This window comes from Glandiceps talaboti, chromosome 3 (genome assembly GCF_964340395.1).
Source record: "Glandiceps talaboti chromosome 3, keGlaTala1.1, whole genome shotgun sequence".
NCBI classification, from domain to species: domain Eukaryota; kingdom Metazoa; phylum Hemichordata; class Enteropneusta; family Spengelidae; genus Glandiceps; species Glandiceps talaboti.
This window is the reverse complement of record NC_135551.1, coordinates 18,430,127-18,451,203: the sequence shown is the minus strand read 5'-3', so window position 1 is coordinate 18,451,203 and position 21,077 is coordinate 18,430,127. Positions and strand designations below refer to the sequence as shown.

The 21,077-nt window shown below is 37.3% G+C and overlaps 1 protein-coding gene across 1 annotated transcript; it reads right to left on the bottom strand.

Annotated features, from left to right (window-relative positions):
• Nucleotides 1-1,611: 1,611 nt before the first annotated feature.
• Nucleotides 1,612-18,282, bottom strand: LOC144433150 (uncharacterized). The gene is made up of 14 exons (XM_078121459.1): nt 18,093-18,282; nt 14,581-14,681; nt 13,908-14,053; nt 13,127-13,241; nt 12,462-12,565; nt 11,686-11,792; nt 9,997-10,926; nt 5,740-6,080; nt 5,349-5,476; nt 3,988-4,192; nt 3,671-3,818; nt 2,779-3,063; nt 2,117-2,284; nt 1,612-1,691 (listed from the first exon to the last, which is right to left on the bottom strand). Exons 1-14 carry the CDS (start codon nt 18,211-18,213, stop codon nt 1,612-1,614), a joined length of 2,979 nt encoding a protein of 992 aa, XP_077977585.1. The 5' UTR covers nt 18,214-18,282.
• Between the last annotated feature and the right edge of the window lie 2,795 nt (nt 18,283-21,077).

Sequence of the window (21,077 nt, the reverse complement as noted above, 5' to 3'; positions counted from 1 at the left end):
TGGTAGCCATGTTTGGCATGCAGCTATAACTGACTTTGACATTGTTTCTGTTGAATATTTTGAAGGTTATTTCGGCCCCGTCGTTGCTTCCCATATATATATATATATATATATATATATATATATATATATATATATATATATATATATATATATATATATATATATATATATATATATATATATATATATATATATATATATATATATATATATATATATATATATATATATAAACACACATGCCTGCCTGTGACTGCTTTTCTCCATTTAAACGCAGAGACCATAGAGCGATATAGTATATTTATAATCATGAAAAATGTTATTCTGTTAATTCAACTGCACAATATATCATGAGTGCATAATGTGTACACGATGGAAAACAAATACTTTACCGGAGTTGTATTTTGGGAGATAACCGATTTATTGAAGCGTAAGCAATTATGATATTAGGTTATAAAAGAAAATAAGACTGGCTTAGTTTAATAATTGAATACAAAGACAATCAACAAGTAATAAACTTATAAGTAGTTATGAATTCTAATTGGGTAGCCTTAAAGTCTAAATTTCAAGAAGAAAAGTGAGTAATCACACAAGTTCGTTAGCATACATAACATATAGATTCATCTCGAATGAATATTTTCAGTAATTTCATATTTCAAAGATAAGTTCATTTTGATTCTAAATGTAACATTGTCTTTTTATAAAACATTTCACAGCAAACAAGTTGTAAAAAGTGATTTGATACTCCGTTAATTATCTGGATTTTAGTATATAAAAACCTATTATATCAACCCATATCTCTCTTTCTAATAACAATTCAGTGCGACATTACCTTGATACAGTCCCCGGTTGAGGGGGGGGGGGGGCACTAATCTCAGCTGTCGTCATGGATCATTAGTGCCCTCTATACATCAATCGAAATAAGTGTGTTAGAGTAATACAATACAAATTTGACAAATGTAAAAAGAATGTTTCTAATTAAATGTTCTTGCCTAATATATTACCCTGATAATCGAGGCTTCGGTTTAGACACACACAAAGCTATTGTTATTTGGTGTGGTGGGTTAGGAAAACGGGTGTTAGCGTTTCCTCGGTTGTGGGAGTCAAAGTAACAGTGATCAAGATAGTATGAACATTGGAAGTCCCAAAACAGGACACTACCTGTTTACAGAAGTAGTTTTCAGAGAACCGCCCTATTGAGACTATTATTAACAGCATGGCTCATCACTGTTATATCAATATGTTGCGGCAACAGTTTCAGTTTTTGTCTATCTTGGTAAACCAACCGAAGCATTGATTATCAGAGTATTATTACTAGAGTTAAACCTGCGGATAACGGAGCACACTGAAAACTAGGATCAAGAGATTGAAATTAGTCAGGGGATTGCAATGTCAGTGGAAAAGTCATGCATTAACTACCTTATACATCTCTACTGAAAACCAGGATCAAGAGATTTAAATTAGTTAGGGGATTGTAATGTCAGTGGAAAAGTCATGCATTAACTACCGTATACAACACTCTACTTTCTAATTGCTAAATTCTGAGTACATTGTATGTTTCAATATGGCGTCTGATAATATAAATCAGAACCTAATACCAAATTTGTTTCAAAAATGAAACATATAGAAGCAGGTAACCACCATTACTAAAACACCCCAGTCAACTTGGTTCTTTCCCTGACCAGCCACTGAAAAGTATAAAAGAATGGGTTTTAATGATTCTTAAGATTTACAATCACAAAATCAAAAGCTTATATATCCAGTAACATCGAGACAATGCATGTTATTTATAATACTCTTATCCGTCTACATTAGTAGCAATGAATAACAGACGCGAAATTCAATGTATTGTGTGTATGTGTGCGGGTGTGTGTGTGTGAGTGTCTGTGTGTGTGTCTGTGTATGTACGTTTCATTACCCTATGTTTCCAAATGTTCCAGTAATCGTAAGTGATAACGTTTTAATCTCAACAAGATGTTGATAAGCTGAGAGTTTTGACTGCAAACGTTAACTGTCAGTCTTGTTCACTCTATGATAGATGGCGCTGTTTGTTTTGTTTAGTAAGCAGTAATCATTTTCAAAATACCCCAACTATGTAGTTAAACTATTTTACCTGGTCTTTGTATTATTTCTGTAAACTCTTCTTCGGACCAGTCAAAGTGTCCACAGCTCTGGAATGAAGACGGTGGTTTACTCATCTGGCTGTCCTCGCCTTCTTTCAACATCATGGCCATCCCTTCCACTTGGTGAATTTCGATATGACAATGAACAAACCACCAACCTAAATAGAAACACAATGGGTAAACACATTAATTGTTTAATTAGCTTATTTGAGTCAGAAACTACTAGGAGAGCTCTGTAAGCACTTAGCACCTAGATTGGTCAATACTCAAACGACCAATAGTCTATAAACGTGCACGAGTTGCAACTGGGACATTTTCTTTCATCAAATTACCAAAAGATGATTTTGCTAAAAATTGGTCAATTTATAAAAGGACATTGTATCTATTTATTGATGTTCAGTGTCATCTGTAGTGTAATGGCAAAGTTTACATCTCCAGCAAAAGCTCAATTTTGAATGTTACCAATTTTAAAATTGTTCTAGTTGTAACTCGAGAATCATTCACTAAAAATTGTTAAAATAGCAATAATTAGATATTGTAAATAATAATAAGTGTCGATTTTATCCAAAAGTAGTACAGATACAGGTTGAAATCATGATCGCCGTAGAGGGTGCTGTTTTTCGCGTGCGGACCCAAAAATCAAATGTCATACCCGGATTGTCAGCTTTAAAGCGCACCACTACATATCCACCAACAGGGACTATCACGGTGTCTTTCATTGGTGGGTTGACCAGATTCAAGCCTGGAATATCATCACCTCCCCAGGTGGGATCTCTCCATCTGGCATTATTACACCTTTGATCCTCTCCGCAATCAATATCTGGGTTATCATCGAGATATCTTCCATTGGTATCGTACACAGCAAAGGCTATTTTCATGACGTAAAAATGATGTCCATGGATATGGACAGGATGGGCGGTTCCACGAATACCTTCGCCTAGATAGATAAAAATTAAATTTACTCCAGTATGTTTTATACTTTTGAAGAATAGAGAAAAAAGACATAGTCTTTGTGTGAGAAAGCGACAAGTTTGCGTTTATACATAATGTACAATTGAAGAATTTCATACTACATAAAGGTATTGTATAATCATCAAATAAACTGCCTTTTATTGAGTTGTCTAACTATTAAAAACATATTTGGAGATTACAAGTCATTCTATGATAACAATTTAAGCAAAACATATATATATATATATATATATATATATATATATATATATATATATATATATATATATATATATATATATATATATATATATTTATAGTTTTGGTAGTACTGGAGCTCTTTCTTGGTTGTTACTCGGAGTTTCACGCATAGTGTGATCATCAGACAATTCGCACTATGCGTGAAACCAAGAAAGAGTTCCAGTACTACCAAAACTATTACGCTCTGCCACTGCGGTATAGAGCACTGTCTTAGCAGATTGATACTCACCAAGTTAATATATATATATATATATATATATATATATATATATATATATATATAATATGTAATTTACCCCTAACATATACCTATAACCAATATCACTACTTACCTTGATATTGAACCCTGTTGTGTAGAACAATTTGTACTGTATCACCTGGAGTCAGTTCAAGAAAGTGAGTACAACTACAATGCTTCTCCTTACACTCCTCCTCATCACAGAGCTCCATATAGTCTTCATATTCCATATCAGGAAGAATCTGAAGGAAAGTCTCACATGTTTAAAAATACAATATGTTGCCATGGAAATGTTATTATACTAAAGATACACTCGTGTAGATGAGTTATACACTCTTTAGTTGCAAATACCCCAGTTGCACAATGTACATTTTGATGATTGCATAAACATTTGAAAACTATGTAACATACCATTGGTGGTGTTGATGGTGGGATGAAACTTCTTCCATTGACTGAAGAAAGCCTTAGACTATCTCTTCCGGTAAAGTGGAAATTGATAAAATGTTCTGCATTACTGCTGTCATTAACTGGCATAGGCGGTGGAGCAGGTTGGGTAGTTGGTGCTGTTAGGCTTGACAGAGGTACACAGTCGGTATACCTAGATGTTGGATATTTACTGCATATGCAACAAATAGAAAAACAATATACCGTGTTATGTGTCGGCACATACACTGCGGTAATACGATCGTCAAGAATATAACATTAATTAAACTTTAAAGCATTTTCCGTAGATTGCGTGCATAACAATGTTACTGGTCGTCAACGTTCAGGACGTTCAAGGGTTACGACTTGGCACCGGGATTGATGGATAAAGTTGAAGCATTAAAGAAATCGGCGCCAAAGGGCGAACCCCAGACATACTGCCATTAAACCAATTTTGACACTGTGTCACTGGCTGGCTATACGGTGGTTGAACAACGTAATATTTACGGGTACGGACGAAGCAAGGGTCAAGTTTCTCCTTCGGATGGACGTGGGCATGTGTACTGACATATTGGCGAACGTTATGCATAATGCTGCATCATGGAGAGGAACTGTTGGTGGTGGATCCGTCATGGTCAACGTCTGTTGTGGTACCGTTCCTTTGACGTCACGGCCCATTCATCATGATCATTTACCAGCAATGCAAATCTCGTCCGCATACAGGTCGCATAGTACCGCAATGTATCAACAAAAACGACAGTGATGTCTTCCATGGCCAGCAAATTCCCCTGATTTGTCACTGATAGAGCATGTACATGTATGGGAGGAAATGCTAATTCACTTGCCGCATCCGCCTTCAGATATTCAAGAACTGGCGAGGAATCTCTTAATTTTGTGGATTGACATTCCACATGGTTTTTTGCCCGCATGATGTCATCAGTTGGCTCTAATTCACTACAGTGATCAATGCAAATGGAGGAAACATCCGCTGCTAATCCTGTGACTTGAATATTTGGAGTGTATACTTGTCAATTGGGTGCTAGGTGTAACATTGGACTGGACATAACATTGAACAATTTTGAGCTTGTGGGTGAAAAGTAAATATATATATATATATATATATATATATATATATATATATATATATATATATATATATATATATATATATATATATATATATATATAACATCATACATAGTTCTTTTTTTGTCCAGTATAGTAGGATCCTGAGTTCTAGTGTCACAGGCAACGTTGCATGGTTCCTTATAAATACGACTCTCTGAAAGGCTTGTTTTTCATGAAATCTGGAACAGAGTGAAACAAATGGCATGATTGAAATACTTTACCTGTAAGGGCAATTAAGAACACTGCATCTATTTGTTTGGATGCATGTTTTAGGCTTGGTTGTTGGTTCAGTTTGTGCTGCTCCATCGTAGTGCAAGATAGCTTCCACATGGCCTGGATAGGAAACTTGCTGGAAAGGAAAGGGACAACTTATTCTTGTGAACATTGATCTCGATTTGGTGTTTCAATATACCTATTAGTTAATTGCCAATTAATAAGCGGTATATCAATGTATGATAACTATAGCCCAGGTGTGTGTATTCCAACAATTAATGTATGTAGGAGCAAAATCTGAAGGCTTTGCCCATACAGAAGGCATTCAATTTACATCTACTTTGATATCCACACTGTATTTAGTATGCGTTATTATCAATGGGAACAAAATATACTTACGCCTTTAATATTTGATACTTCCAGAGTATTTGCTCTGATCCAATAGTTACCAACGTCTTGTGTCGTTTCAATGTAAAAATCAAATCTTTCACCGGAATTTATAATCATTGATTCAGCAATGACCGGCTTGACGTCATTACCATCGACTGACAATACATGCATGTCATGTTTATCTACTCCTACACGGAAAGAATACATCATCCCAGCATTGATCAGTCGAAACCTGTAGAATCGTCCAGGCACGACATTGAATCTCTCTAAAGGTATGTATGGATTTTCAGTGACTTCCCTCAGAATTGGCTTTCTCGGAGTTCCTGTATCCTTATAGTAGAAGAAGCGCCCTAAAATACAATGTTCAGTCATGTCAGATGCTGTTTGGTAATCATATAACTTGAAGAAAAAAACTATTTATTCTCTCAAAGTAACAACAATAACCTGTTAAAATTAAATTCACTTTTAATGTAATCATGACTTTTAGTACGCGCTTGTATCATTTGTTTGGAAAAATTCACCTTTAATTAAATACCATTCTAGAATTTTATACTTTAATTTTTGTGCACATTATTGTACAAGAAGATGTACTATAAGACGTTTGTTATTCCGATAGCTGTTTTGTAGTTTGCCAAGGCTGAAAGCCGAGTGTCTGAACATTTGTCCAGGCAATGTATGTTTGTTTTTTTAAAGCACATGACATTTTCTTCTTGGCAATTGATTGTCGATCCGTCCAGCTCCAACATAGAAAGATTGGACGACCGACGTTAAGTCAAACTTCTTCACAAAAGACTGAAAACCACTTCTTTTTAGACGTTGTACTTCGTTTTGATTACTTTGCGTTGTTTTGAAATTCCTCCTTATACTACGATTGAACGCAAAGCTTATCACAGTATATGTGACAACACAGCTTTCTACATAATAGTACTGCGACCGACATTAGCTATAATAATGTATGGCTAGCACACGTGCTCCTGTGGTAGGGTCAATGTAAATGTACTAAAGCCCAGTATACAAATTTAGGTCGCAATGGAAAATAAGAGTGTTGGGTGTCGTAGAGTTGAACGGTATAAGTATGGATAGTTCAGACGTTACACTCTAGCACTCACACTCTCATACTCTCGTACGGGATCGTTCAGGTCCAAGTCGGGAATTAGTCACGACTGAGAAGATATTTCGGCTTGCCAGAATCACCTAACCGAGAGCTTGTCTCTCGTGAGCTCCTCTCCTCTCCTCTGATTCTGGATGTTTTATTCTCATCTTAAGTATACTTCGAATACAATGGAATTTACACAACGACTAAATATAGAAAATCACACCATAAGATCATGGCATCATAAAAGTTATTATGTACTTTTCTCTAACCAATCATGTGAATTTCAGTTACATCATGTTTGCCCAGCTTCGTCATCGCCAGTCTATTTCTGACCTATGGCCTACAATGCCGAAAAGTAGAATTTATTCCCATAATTCCGAAATACGATATTTTGGATCGTAACACCACCCCCCGTTTTCCTAAAGGAGCGACCCGCGACTTGAGAACTGGAGAAACATGACGAGTGGCATAGCCAAAACTTTCTTGTAAATTTGTTTTTGTGTTTTTCTTTTTATAACAACTAAGTAACACCGTCGCATAGATACAATATGTAATCGGTAATCAGGTAAAATCGTCTCAAGGAATGTTAAATACAGAGTATATAAATATATATGAGATAAATACATGTATACATAGAATAAATTACAATGTAAGCCAATTATGAAATCAAATAAGTGATTAAAATAGCATAGTAATGTTGATATATATCTTGAATAAACATGAAAGTAAACATAGCACTTGAAGTAGTCAAATATAAATATTGATTATGGAATACAGTAATTGACAGTAGTGATCAGTCCTGTTAATATATATGAAAAAAATCTCAAGAAAACAAAATGTCACGAACATAAAAATCTAACAGACGACAGCATAATTCGTGAAACATGATAAAAGTTCAAATGTTCGTTTCAAAACCATGTCTTCAATACCCGTAAAATAAAAGTAAATACACAATCAAATTAAAAATGATTGTAAATCATATATGCAACGGATTGTTCTACAAAAGTACAGTAAGATATCGCATTCCTGCAATTAGAATGCAAGTCAAGTCCGTAGTCAAAAATCGTAGTCAATATTCAAAAAGAAATCCAAAATTCAATGTCAGCGAAGCAAGACCTAAAATAATGACCATGAGGGAGTATCTTTTACAGGGGAGGCCTTATCTCTTACAGGGGTGGCAGCAATACTAGCAGGGCGAATAAGAGGAGTGTCAGGGATGTCTGAATGAACATCGGCTACCACTACGCTGCTATTTGCATTCACAGCAAGCAAACTATCTTCGCTGAGCGGCTCTATAATAATTTCGCGCATATCTAAACAATCGCTATCAGCCTGTGTACCAAAGTCAGTTTGACACCCTTTAGAATTATTCAAAAATAAAAGTTTTGCGTCTATAGGTACTTTAACTGGACAAAAACATTTCTTCCAAAATCTAAAACATTTAAAGCTACACTTATAACACAATACGACAATCAGTCCCAGTCCAACTACCGCAATAGCATTAAGTAGGATTTCGCTGGTTCCGCCGCTAACAACAGTGCCGGCTTCTGTCGTCAACACGGAGCCAACTGAATCCCACGGTATATTTTGTGCACGTATAGGACTGGCACTCAAAATCGCAAGAGTTATAGAAAGCTGTCTAACCCTAAAAAATAAGTATATCACAGCTGAAATGGTTATAACGTTGAAGATGACACCTACATATCCTGGAATATCGAACCAATCAAACCAAGAATCACCCTTAACTAAGGTACTATCCACATAATTACTAAATTCATCCATGGGAGTTAAGTATATATCGGAATGGTTTCTCAATACCTGTGAAACCCTATTCAATTCCAATTTTAATCTATTATCCCTGAACAAAGACTTATTCCAACTTTCTGTGAACAACTTAACTTGAGGTAGTTGCATAGTTAGAGTGTCATTGAAAGTATAGTCAAATAGTGACGTGTCAAATTCCTTGCTATACAACGTAGATAAAACTGGAACATTTAAAATATGTTCATAAGTAATTGTCTTATTAGGCTGGCCTAGCGACTCAAAATAATAATAAGTGGACATTAAAACACACCCACAAGGAATATGCAATATGCAAAACTTACATTTAGCCACCTGTTGAATCCCTTTGTCACATGAAATAAACCAACGCAAAGTATCCCCCTGAATAAGGACCCGGGATTTTTTTGCGCTTAGCATGTTTATCATCAGTCGGTAAGTCACCCGATTCAAGAAAGTCAAATCAGTGGTCTTAGATGATTATCGTTTCTTTGCCTATCAGCTATTACACCTTTCCTTCTGTCATCATACAAGTCATTAACACCTACTAGATCGTCACCGTCATCTAAAGTCAAACAAGGCATATCGTCAGGGCCATTGTCATTACTAATAGTAAATAAGGCAGGAATGTCCACTACAGGGTCATTGTCAACATTTTGCGCAATAACTACATCACTTTTATTACTATTGGATTCCTGCGTTATCTTATCAGTAGAAGGTGCCCGGACACATGTCGTTTGTGAGGCCGATGGAGCCGATTCAATAGAAGTTACATCAGAATTATGAATATAAGGGACGATGAACGTAAAGTGACTTTGCGCTTCATAAAATCAATAATAGCTCCATTTCTACGTAAGAAATCATGGCCTATAATTAAATCCTGCTTCAATTCTTTGAGGACATAGACTTGCATAGTAATCGCACGATTAGTAAAGAAAACAGGAATTCTAAGACATCCTAAAATAGGCAAAGTACGCCCATCTGGCAAAGTAACTATCTTATAACTTGATTTGAAAAGCTTACACTTTCTTAACTTACGAATATTATTTAACAAAGACTCTGAAATTATTGATACATCGGAACCTGTATCTATAAGTGCTGAAACTTTACGATCAAAAATACGCACATTAATTAAATTATCATTTACAATCATTGACTCTGGCAAATTAACACAATTGAGATTTAAAGATACACCGTTGCGAGACTTCTCATCTGACTGCTTATACAATTTTCGTCTCGCAACGTTTACCCGTTTTTTGGAAAAGCATATCGGGCACCATTTCTATCACAAAATCTGGCCACATGGCCTATCTCCCCGCAATTGTAACACCCACGATCAGGATTTGCATAACAATTAGGACTTGAATGCCCTGGCTTATTACAAAATTTACAAATCTGCTTAGCCGTATTAACTTGTCGACCGCCATAACGTGGAGTTACTACTGGCGGCCTATTTACGTTAGAATAATTATAGCTCTGGCCTACCCGTGACCGTGGTCCAGCGTTTGCGTAGGGTTCTTGTCGTATTTGAACAGGCGCTGCTGGTACAGGGAGGGGCGTCACCGCCGCTGCTGATAGCTTCTCATGTAGAACTTCGTTCTGTTTTAGCAAAGAGTCGAAGGCTTGTTGTAAAACCTCTGTAGACGTGTCGGAAGTACGACCAGTTTTCAGTACTTTGACATCATCGTCGAACCGTTCTACCACTTCTGCTGTTCGGGCGAAAGCCACGGCCTCCTGGAAATTGACCGGATCTCTGTTGACTACCGTACTACGTATAGACGGTATTAACCCCTGTAAAAATAAACTAAAAAGCTCGTTATCATTTCTGTTATAACGATAGCACATATCCCTTAAACGTGAGGCATATTTTTCGATTGTTTCTTTGTCCATTTGCTTAATTGTTCTTAGCTCTTGATCTATACGCCACTGTGGTGCTCTGTTCTGGAATCGTCCGATGAAAGCTGCACGCATGTTCTCCCAGTTGTTCGCCAGGTCGTCAGGCAAGGACGTGTACCATCTCTCTGCTTCACCAGGCATAAGCAGACTAAAAATATTCAGACGTTGAATATTGTCAAACTGCTTAAGGACGACATATGCATCAAATTTACGCAACCATCTGGTTGGTATTTCATCTTCCTTCCCATAAAATTGAGGTGGTATGATATCGTTACCCACCGTCAAATTCTGCATTCTGTTGACAATGCGTTGTAGCTCTTGGTGAGCCAGCCGTGCGTCTTGCCGCTGGCCTTGGTTGACCTCTGCTCCATTGTTTTCTGGCTGTGGAGCTTCTTGCTGGATATTCGGGTCTGCTTCTGCCATTACTGTAGGTGGCCGTTGACAAGGATGTAAATGTCGTTTCTTCTCAGTCTTCTACCAGAACGTAATAACATTAAGTGGACCTGCCCGGATTCTCCACCAGTGTTGGGTGTCGTAGAGTTGAACGGTATAAGTATGGATAGTTCAGACGTTACACTCTAGCACTCACACTCTCATACTCTCGTACGGGATCGTTCAGGTCCAAGTCGGGAATTAGTCACGACTGAGAAGATATTTCGGCTTGCCAGAATCACCTAACCGAGAGCTTGTCTCTCGTGAGCTCCTCTCCTCTCCTCTGATTCTGGATGTTTTATTCTCATCTTAAGTATACTTCGAATACAATGGAATTTACACAACGACTAAATATAGAAAATCACACCATAAGATCATGGCATCATAAAAGTTATTATGTACTTTTCTCTAACCAATCATGTGAATTTCAGTTACATCATGTTTGCTCAGCTTCGTCATCGCCAGTCTATTTCTGACCTATGGCCTACAATGCCGAAAAGTAGAATTTATTCCCATAATTCCGAAATACGATATTTTGGATCGTAACAAGAGCACACAGCTTTCTGACATTCATCTGTAATTGGCTTATATCAAGTCATATGATATAAACTAGTTTCCCATAGTGACCTACACATGCATACAGGCGGTATTAGTCATTTTGTATTGGCGCTTGGACACGTGTAATGGAGTGCTAATATCAGTCGACAGTGCATGTGACGTAAGCAGCTCAAAATTGCACAGTAACAACATACCTTTGCCGTTAATCAATCCTGAAACAAAAGGTGTTACTCCAATTTCAGTGCCATCTGATTGCTGTGTCTGATAGAAACAGTCGACACTGTTTGTGCCCGGATAGTACCTACAGAGAAAGTTACACCAATCCTTTCAATGTTTCAATACGAGTTTAATTGCCCATTTAATGACCAAGTCACATGTCACATGTCACATGTCACAATGTAAAACATATAACGGTAGTCCTGAGATCTATCGTACTGAAGTTATTCATACTGTGCTTCCATTGATAGAAGTCAAAATAGTTTGAACCTGGTACACGTAATTCTTGATGTAATAATGTCAAATAGATCGTACTTTGCGAAATAGGGGAAACATTGAAATGCAAACAGTTCATTATATGCCGTGACCTTCAATTTTAGAAGTGTGTATATCATATGAACCATGATTCAATTATATCATTATAAATATTTCCAAGATTGTGTTAACCACCCACGCCGCACGTACACACACATACATACACATACATACATACATACATACATACATACATACATACACACACACACAGACAGACAGACAGACAGACAGACATACATACATACATACATACACAGACAGACAGACAGACATACATACATACATACATACATACACTGAACGCTTTTGCTGAAATCCACTGAACTGTTGCTGACTTTGTAAATGCCCTACTAGCCACAGTGATGGCTACCCATACCTTCCTGGGCTACCAAGCAAAACATAAAAAAGAGTCCGTGACTTCGCGGATAATTCTCACCTTTGCATTTGTTGCAATATTTGTTGATTGAGATCCAGAGAAATGTTTCGCATCCAATCATGTAGAACGATTATAAATTCTTCGGGAAAAGCGTTAGCTTTGGCCTAAGGTTTTAGAAATCAAATTTTAACAGTATTAAAATTTTCTTTTAAATATTCGTTAATAACTAAAACACTTAAACGCTCATACAAATACAAAATACACGGCAACAATTATATTCGTATTCATTCATTCATTCATTCATTCATTCATTCATTCATTCATTCATTCATTCATTCATTCATTCATTCATTCATTCATTCATTCATTCATTCATTCATTCCATTTATTTATTTATTTATTCATTCATTCATTCATGTGTTTGTTTGTTTGTTTGGTTGTTTTTTGTTTATTTATTTATTTATTTTAATTATAAATTCATTTCCTAAATACTGTCCATAAAACTCATCTTCGTGGTCAGTAATTAAATGAAAATTTATTTGAAAATTTATGATGAAATAACACACGGTATTACAGGTGAACGGCTGCCAATGGTATTGAAATTGTGTCAACTTATGGAATATTACCTTGATAAATCAACTTGTACCAATTTACAGAAATTACATTTTTGAATTATTCAGCCTTTAATGTTATGTCTGTCGAGAAAAGAACAATTATGGTATTACCTCGCTAGCCGTTTGCTCCTTTTCTAGTACAATCAGCGCGCCGTATAAACCGTCTGTTCTCTGCGTCCCGTAATGAGAGTGATACCAGTGGGTTCCCGCTGGATAGGCGATGAACCTAGAAGCGTGACAAAACACTTATGAAATATAAACTTTGTAGTCAGGTCGCTTATTTGACGGACCCAAAGAACAAAGTATTCACGATCAACCAATTTCTTCTTAGTTTAGGTGGAATGCTTCGAGGAAGAATGTCACTGAAAATCGAGGTTTTTAAAATCTCTTCAAATTTAGCCATGCGGAATCTCGTTTCTGGTCCTTTTGATCAAACTAAATGTTGAGGTTTACCATCTTGAATTCGTGGATCTATTATTTTACCACAGGGTTGACATATTATTCGGTGGACATATTGAATTCTCAAATGGTTAAATTTTGATATTTTGACAGCTTTTTAAAATTGTATTATGAGTTGCTTTTTTTTTAATTTAGCAGAGACTAAATTTTAATAAACTAAGTAACAGCAAATATGTAAGGTTTTTTTATTTTCGAGGTTGCATATACTATGTTATGTTTAAATCCTGTGTTCAACATTTTGTCCATTTAAGCCAAGTTAGCTGAACTCTTTCGTTTCATACATTATATGCGCCATGCATTGCATATTTCCTGCGTAGAATTCGGGCCATGCGTGTTAGAGATATCGTAGAGGGCCACCACAAAGAGAAAATGCGTAGACAGTTACCACATGCTTGTCTTCCACATATTCAACACCCTCGCTCTTTATAATTACCTGTATGTGAATCTTTCCCCTGGATCTATCGGACAATGAGATACTGACCCAACTCCGTCCATCCATGGTGTGTTACGTTGTACCATTCCGTGCCAATGAATTGATATCCCTTCCATCACTAAATCATTTTTAACCTTGACAACAACCTGCAAAGTACACGAATTTAGTGACGCAACATTGAAAGTTCACGCTAGATCACCATGGACTCGATGCTGTAGGAATTTACATTAAGGTTTAATATAAAACCGTTCCCGTTGTGTGTAATTAATATAAAACCGCTGCATTTTGTGTGTAATTTTAATTTACTGGTTTTTGCACTTGACATGTGTCATTCTGTCAATTGTCAAACGATACCATAGCGGAGGTCCTTGGCTTGAATCCTTCTGGAGACGGGGAAATGTTCTGTAGTACAATCTAACCACATTGATAGTTTTAAAGGCACCTGTTGTTTCCCATTATTAACACCATAGTAAGCTTGCAATTGTGTTTTAAATAAATGCATGTGCTTGGATCTCATGCTGAGCCTAATGCCAGAGCTCCCAAAGACTAGATGAGCACACAAGTGGCAACATCAGGACTGAGGTCAACATCTCCACTCCACCACACTATCCCCAATATCTTGCCACGCTATTCCTCCTTTACTAATGTGTGACCCTCTCCTCACACCCCTTACCTGTGTACCTTCTCGCACAATGATCGGTGGACCGGGTAACTGACCATTGATAACGACAGCAGGTCTGTGCGAACCGTCAGCAAAGAGTACCCTTTCCTTTTCTGGAAAATGAAAAAAGGAAGAATTGTGAAAATGATAGAAAATCCCATCCTTTATGTTCTTATAACAATGGCATTAATAAAAGAGAAAAACATGAAATAAAAAAAGAATGCAAAAACACATCTCAATGAATACTCTTTTTATTATTACACATGAGGATTCTCAGTTACTTAATGTCGACTTTGAGTAGTGTTACATTTAGGTCTGGTACAATGGGGAGTCGACTTATCATAAATCAATCAGTTGTGTCTGGCACAACATTCTGTTTGATCAGGTAAGTGTATATAGTTTCCTAGGAGTGTTCCAGGGTTAAAGTTCAGGGCTGCTGCTAAAATGATTGGAACAAACGAAGGCTATGCTAGTATTGGATGACTTTGTTATGTGATCTGTGTCAGGTACAACATTTCAGTATGAAATCCAGCTTATTAGTTTTACTACTGTATGTCGCCTCAGAGTGACCCACAGTTGTAGTCTGAACATAGTAACAGTTGCTAAATAAGGGATTTTACGTCTCGTGGCAGATATGCAAATACGCCTCGCAACGGTCGTTAAGCACGCACGCGTCCGTAATCAAGCTTTCCTGTGGCTATGTCTGTTTACATGACAGCCGACAAGTTCGTTTCGTGACCATCTCCAACCGTAAATCGTCATGGAAAACATTGAAAATTTGTAAGTACCAGAACTGAAGAGCATATAACGAAATTTGGCGTGACAACAAGGAATTCGAAAATATGCTCGTTTCCCTCGCCAAGGCAGTACGCGATCTTCAGCCCACTGGTACGGCTAGTGCCACCACCTGCGATACTTCCCAACATTTCCCAACAAATAAAACCCACCGAACTCTTCAAACGCTTCCATTCTACCTTAAAACACCAAATGCAAATCTATTATTTCATTTCTCGCGCAGCACAGAACCACTAAAAAAAAGTATTTGCATGTGCGTAGCGGCAGATGCATTTGGCGGGTCCTACTACTTTATCTAAACCTTTCATCAGCAACACTTGTAGTAAAAGGATCAAATGCATAGAGACGATGTATGGAGTATGAGTGGAACATAGACTTTATTAAAGCCCAAGCTAGGAGAGACAGGTGCTCCCAGCTCCGCGGTCAAAACCCAAGTCCTGAATCATACTACACTATGGTCGTTGCAATAATTAAGTCTCGATAAGTCATGCATAGGAGATGAACTTCCTAAGATACCAATAGGTTATGCATAATTATGATCGTCATGGAAATGATATGTGAGCTTGTGCTATACAAGATATTCATTTCTTTACCTAGGTGTTTGGCGACATGCATGTATAAACAATGTCCTGTCTGATCCCAAACAAAGGAATTACAATTTCATGACAAATTACTGACAGAGACCGCCCAAGGTGAAACCAGGGGTCTAACTACTGTTATAAGTTGATATCTAAATACCCCTAATCATAACCAGTATATATTGATCCTGAGCACAATAATTCGAGACCTCATTTACTGTGTTTATGTACCGAAACTTTTCCACAACACAACAGTACACGAACTCCAACTCGCCAACCCCAACCATGATCGGGTCGAAAAAATAGCTGTAAACTCACTGTCACAGTTAAATTAATTAAAATGCAAAGGAGCAACTGAAACATTTACAGACCATTTCTTTTTTATTTTTTCTTTTCAAAACACGTGAGAGGCAAGTCTTGCCTCAAACAATATCAACGTCCCAGGTGATCAATTCAACCGTGGCGTGAAACCATACTAGTGTGTTACACTGACGAGTTATTCTGTGATCGGAAAACAGCAATCGGGACCACAAATTATTCTGCTTTAGGTCAATGTATACTGTTCATGATTAGGGGTATTTAGATATGAACTCATAACAGTAGTTGAACCCCTGGTTTTGCCTCTAGATCGACTGGCAGTCTATTTGTTGTCTCGGGAGGTCACGGGCAGTTATGAGTAGGACGGTATTCTCGGCCGGGCGTACGTGTACCGAACAACACGTTCTCGGTCATGAGTATCTTCTAATATGTTACGAGTTCACCCTTCGCCTGTATTTATTCAAGACTGAGTTTAAATTTTGCAATATATTGAAAAAAAACCAAGCTTATTACACCTGACAATAGATCAGGCAAATTCTGGCAAGTCATCTATGCACAAAGTGCACTTGACATGATGCGATGACGTATTTTCGGACGCAAGGACTACTTACAGCCGTAGCACTAGCAGCTTTTGGGTCGAGGGGATAGTCTGGCGGTCCCTTTCCTCCGACAAAGTGTAGGGAGCATATTTTTGAAACCGCATATTTTATATGCCTTGATACTACATACTATATGTACGCCAAAGGTATCGCCCCGGGAACAGGCGATCAAACACGGGAATTCTCTGATTGTGTTTTTGGTTTTGAGAATGTTATGACGTGAACACATCCATGTAGTCTTGTTCATAATATCGGGAATCGACTTACATTCACCATATGCGCATCGTTTTACAACCATATACTTTAAAAAAAATGATCGATCATATACCATATGTGTGATGACGTCAAGAACAACAGTGTTGGTAAGTTAAGCATTTGACAATAGTTCAGCTTGACCAACCTCGTGATCATGTGGTTGATATGAACTCACGCGGGGTCTCATGGGATCTGCCGCCAGACGAAAAATTACGTATTAGCCTACGCACATAGACACATCTCTTTATTTGTCAAACACAACAAAATCAATCATTTATTTAGATAATGTCCACATATGCATTCCTACGCATAGTGTTGTTCTGTCCGTTTATGGTTAGGGCACAGAGGACAGCGAGCATGTAATTGAATCAGTTATACGATCGCTCTCTCCTGTGGCAAGGGTAGGGTAGGCTACTAAAAACTGTTTGAATTCAACTTATGTTGGTGGTCTTGCCCTGGCAACCAGCACGGTTTACCAAGACCAGGACATGTTTGAATATGGGAGTAAATCATTACAATAGATTTAGACGAAACCCATTTACAATCTTTAGCAACTTTCGCTGTTAATAATGTACCTCAGTATTTTGTATGTTGTAAATACTAAAAATAAATATATATCCTGGCATAGTACATAGCGCCATAGAGGCATCAATTTAACCTAACAAAGACAGTGTGTAATTATCTCTCCAACGTCTACTGTTAAAACAGTTACAGTACATATATAAGTAAAATATAGCAATAATCCAAAAGTCATTCAATTTATTGTAGCCATATAGCACAGAAGTTTTCAATATATTTTGAATACTTGTTTTTCAGTGCACGGCAGAAGCTAAACCTAAACCGTGTCTGCAAATGAACGACATTGCAGTCGAGACTATCCAAAACACCATCAACTCAACGGCGACACTTCAACATGCAGAAAGACTTAAACTTGAATCCCCACAAAACAAAGGCGACTTCATAATTAAGTTAAACATACCTGCATCTGTTAGAAGCTCCCTTTTATCGCATTTAGTTTTTTCGAGTATTCTTTTGTAAAAATTACCGCTGGAGGTGACAATAGGTTCGCCAGCACCTGTTGTATCATCATATAGGACCATCGTATCGCGATGATGAACTCTCCAATTGAATTCACAGACCGTACCTTCTTCATTACAATCTCCATTTGGTTCTAATTCCTTGGCGTTGATATTCAATGTCAAGAAGACCAGAGACAAGATTAACACAACCATCACGGGAGACGTCATCTTTCACTTTGCTAAAGTGAAAGAACAAACGAACTCGGGCTTCCAGCTACCGTTAATAAGTTACGTTTAACACTTCTGGATGCATGGTCAAACATGTCATCCAGTACCCTCGTTATTTGCTAGCTGTCAAAACAGTCTATTTGTCTACTTAACTTTAATATATAAAAAATAAAGTATGCCACAACCCCTCATCATGACGTACATGCGCGCATGGATCTGATCTTATTGGCAGAATTTAGTATGTGAGTTTTAACGTGAACATATGTTTAGTCCCCACACAGAAATTCTGACCATATATTGGTTTTGAAAGTTGACAATCAGATAATAAACAGTCTACATATACACAATATTTAATAATAACAAAGATATATCGCAAGACTTTGCAAACATTTCCGTTCACTTCGACAACTTGGTTTAGCAAGTCGTTCATTAAAATTGTTTCTTTTAAATTCGTTTTGCAATAATTTAGGACTATTTCCAAACAGATACTGGTAGTTTTCATATGGCCATATGGATGTTATTTATAGACATTTCGGATTTTTTATTTATAGCACAGCTTTACTATTTTTTCCTACTAACTTAATATAATTACAGACTAAGACAAGAGAGACAATAAATAAATAAATAACCGGTGAATAAGACACCGTTTTTCTCAAACTGAAAGAACAACCACATGCATCTGAACATAGACCCTACACCTGGTGTAGGGTCTATGATCTGAACAAGCGTCCATCTAAGCGTAACCTAGGTTAATCAGTAACTAGTGACAAATGTCTGCAAAGATCACCATAGGATTAAAATCCGATGTAGATGCCGGCTAATCGTCCATTGCTATTTTACCTTCGTTATTTTGCCTGAATTGACCTTAGTGGTACATGTTTACGTTTTTATCATAATCGCCTCTTCTACGATCAGGATAGAAATGTAAACATGCACCACGAAGGTCAATTCAGGCAAAATAACGATTAGCGATGAACGATTAGCCGACATCTACATCGAATTTTAATCAGATTGAGTCATGGCCAAGCGTGACTTGTTGTGGCCTTTTTTTCGGTCATCACCCATAGAGGGCCTTTTGGGATAAGTTTCTTCTATCCATGGAGGTTGAATCATCATTCTACCTCCATGGTCCATTTGTGTCCGTACACAGCCATATCTCTAATAAACCTTACACAAACAGTGACGTACTACTGCCGTCATATGCATATCACTTTGTTTTACAGATTGGAAGACATATATTTGGCCTATGATCACTATTTACTGCATATGTCAAATAGTGTACTACACAGAGATTTCATTCAAGTGTCATCATCATCAATCATCATCATCATCAATCATCATCATCATCATCATCATCATCATCATCATCATCATCATCATCATCATCGTCATCGTCGTCGTCGTCGTCGTCGTCATCGTCATCATCATCATCATCATCATCATCATCATCATGTGTGCACGCATCCGAGATAGAGTCCACAATGTTGCGCCATGAGTTCTTCGTCCTCACTAGACTTGGGAGGGCCACAAACTCTTGCTTGGTGTCTCTAGCGATTGGATGCATGTAGAGGTCTTCGTCCCCTGTTTGGACAGGACAATCGCAGGCAAATAACGAAAGCATCTGATGTGATTTGGTCCTTCGCACGGAAGCAGTGGCCTGTGAAGCGTGTTCTTCGCTTTGCTATATATGGTGGCAATAGGAGGAATATTGCCATAGACTTGTGTTCCCATCAGGAGATGTTCTACACTCTCATGAGTAGATGAGTCTACGTACCACCGACTCGGTCTTTTAATTCATTCAAGTGTCCACCCCTATATAATTGGTGCAAGTTTCCTAGCTGAATGTTTAAAGCTATTACAAGTACAGTAGTTAAATGGTAACGGATTAAAAACCTAGCTTTCACGAAAGATTTCGTCTTGCCACTACACTGCCTACAGATGATATGACAGCTAATTAACAGATACAAAGATCTTTTTATAGGTAATTGACCAATTTTTAGTGAACGTATCTTTGATGATTTATGACAGAAATGTTCCAAGTTTCAGCCACTACAGGTTTAACAGCTCTCCTTGAGCTCTATGCAGTTTTTACTATCTATAATTTAACACTGTGCAATGTATAAGTGGTTTTGTGTGATTTTTTTCTCAAGACTGAGAGTCCATAACAATTATTTTATTAAATATGTTTTGGTGGTGATCCCTATCTGATATTCCTTTTACTCAAGCTCACACCTAGAGAGCACCCTTCCGTGTCTTTTGGTTTTGTTTGAAGTAAATGGCATATAAGCTTAATCGCTCTACCGAGTGCCTTCTGTTAATAAGTGTCATTATATTATGCCAAGTACTAACCAGTTGAGGTTACTCTATATAGTGTATAAAATATTTAGCAGCGTTTCTGTTTCTTGTGCTTGGCATACGCAGAAATGTCGTGTAAAGGTACAGACTCTTCTTACGTCACATGTTGTGTCACCTATTATATATCCAGTTTAGTTGTCTTAAATACTGCCTCTCTCTCTCTCTCTCTCTCTCTCTCTCTCTCTCTCTCTCTCTCTCTCTCTCTCTCTCTCTCTCTCTCTCTCTCTCTCTCTCTCTCTCTCTGACAACTCGCAGTATAACGGGGGAAAATATATCCCCTACGGAGTTTAAACAATTCCCTTGATAAAACTCAATATTTTATTCATAAGAAATTACTACTTACATAACTATACCCATAACTA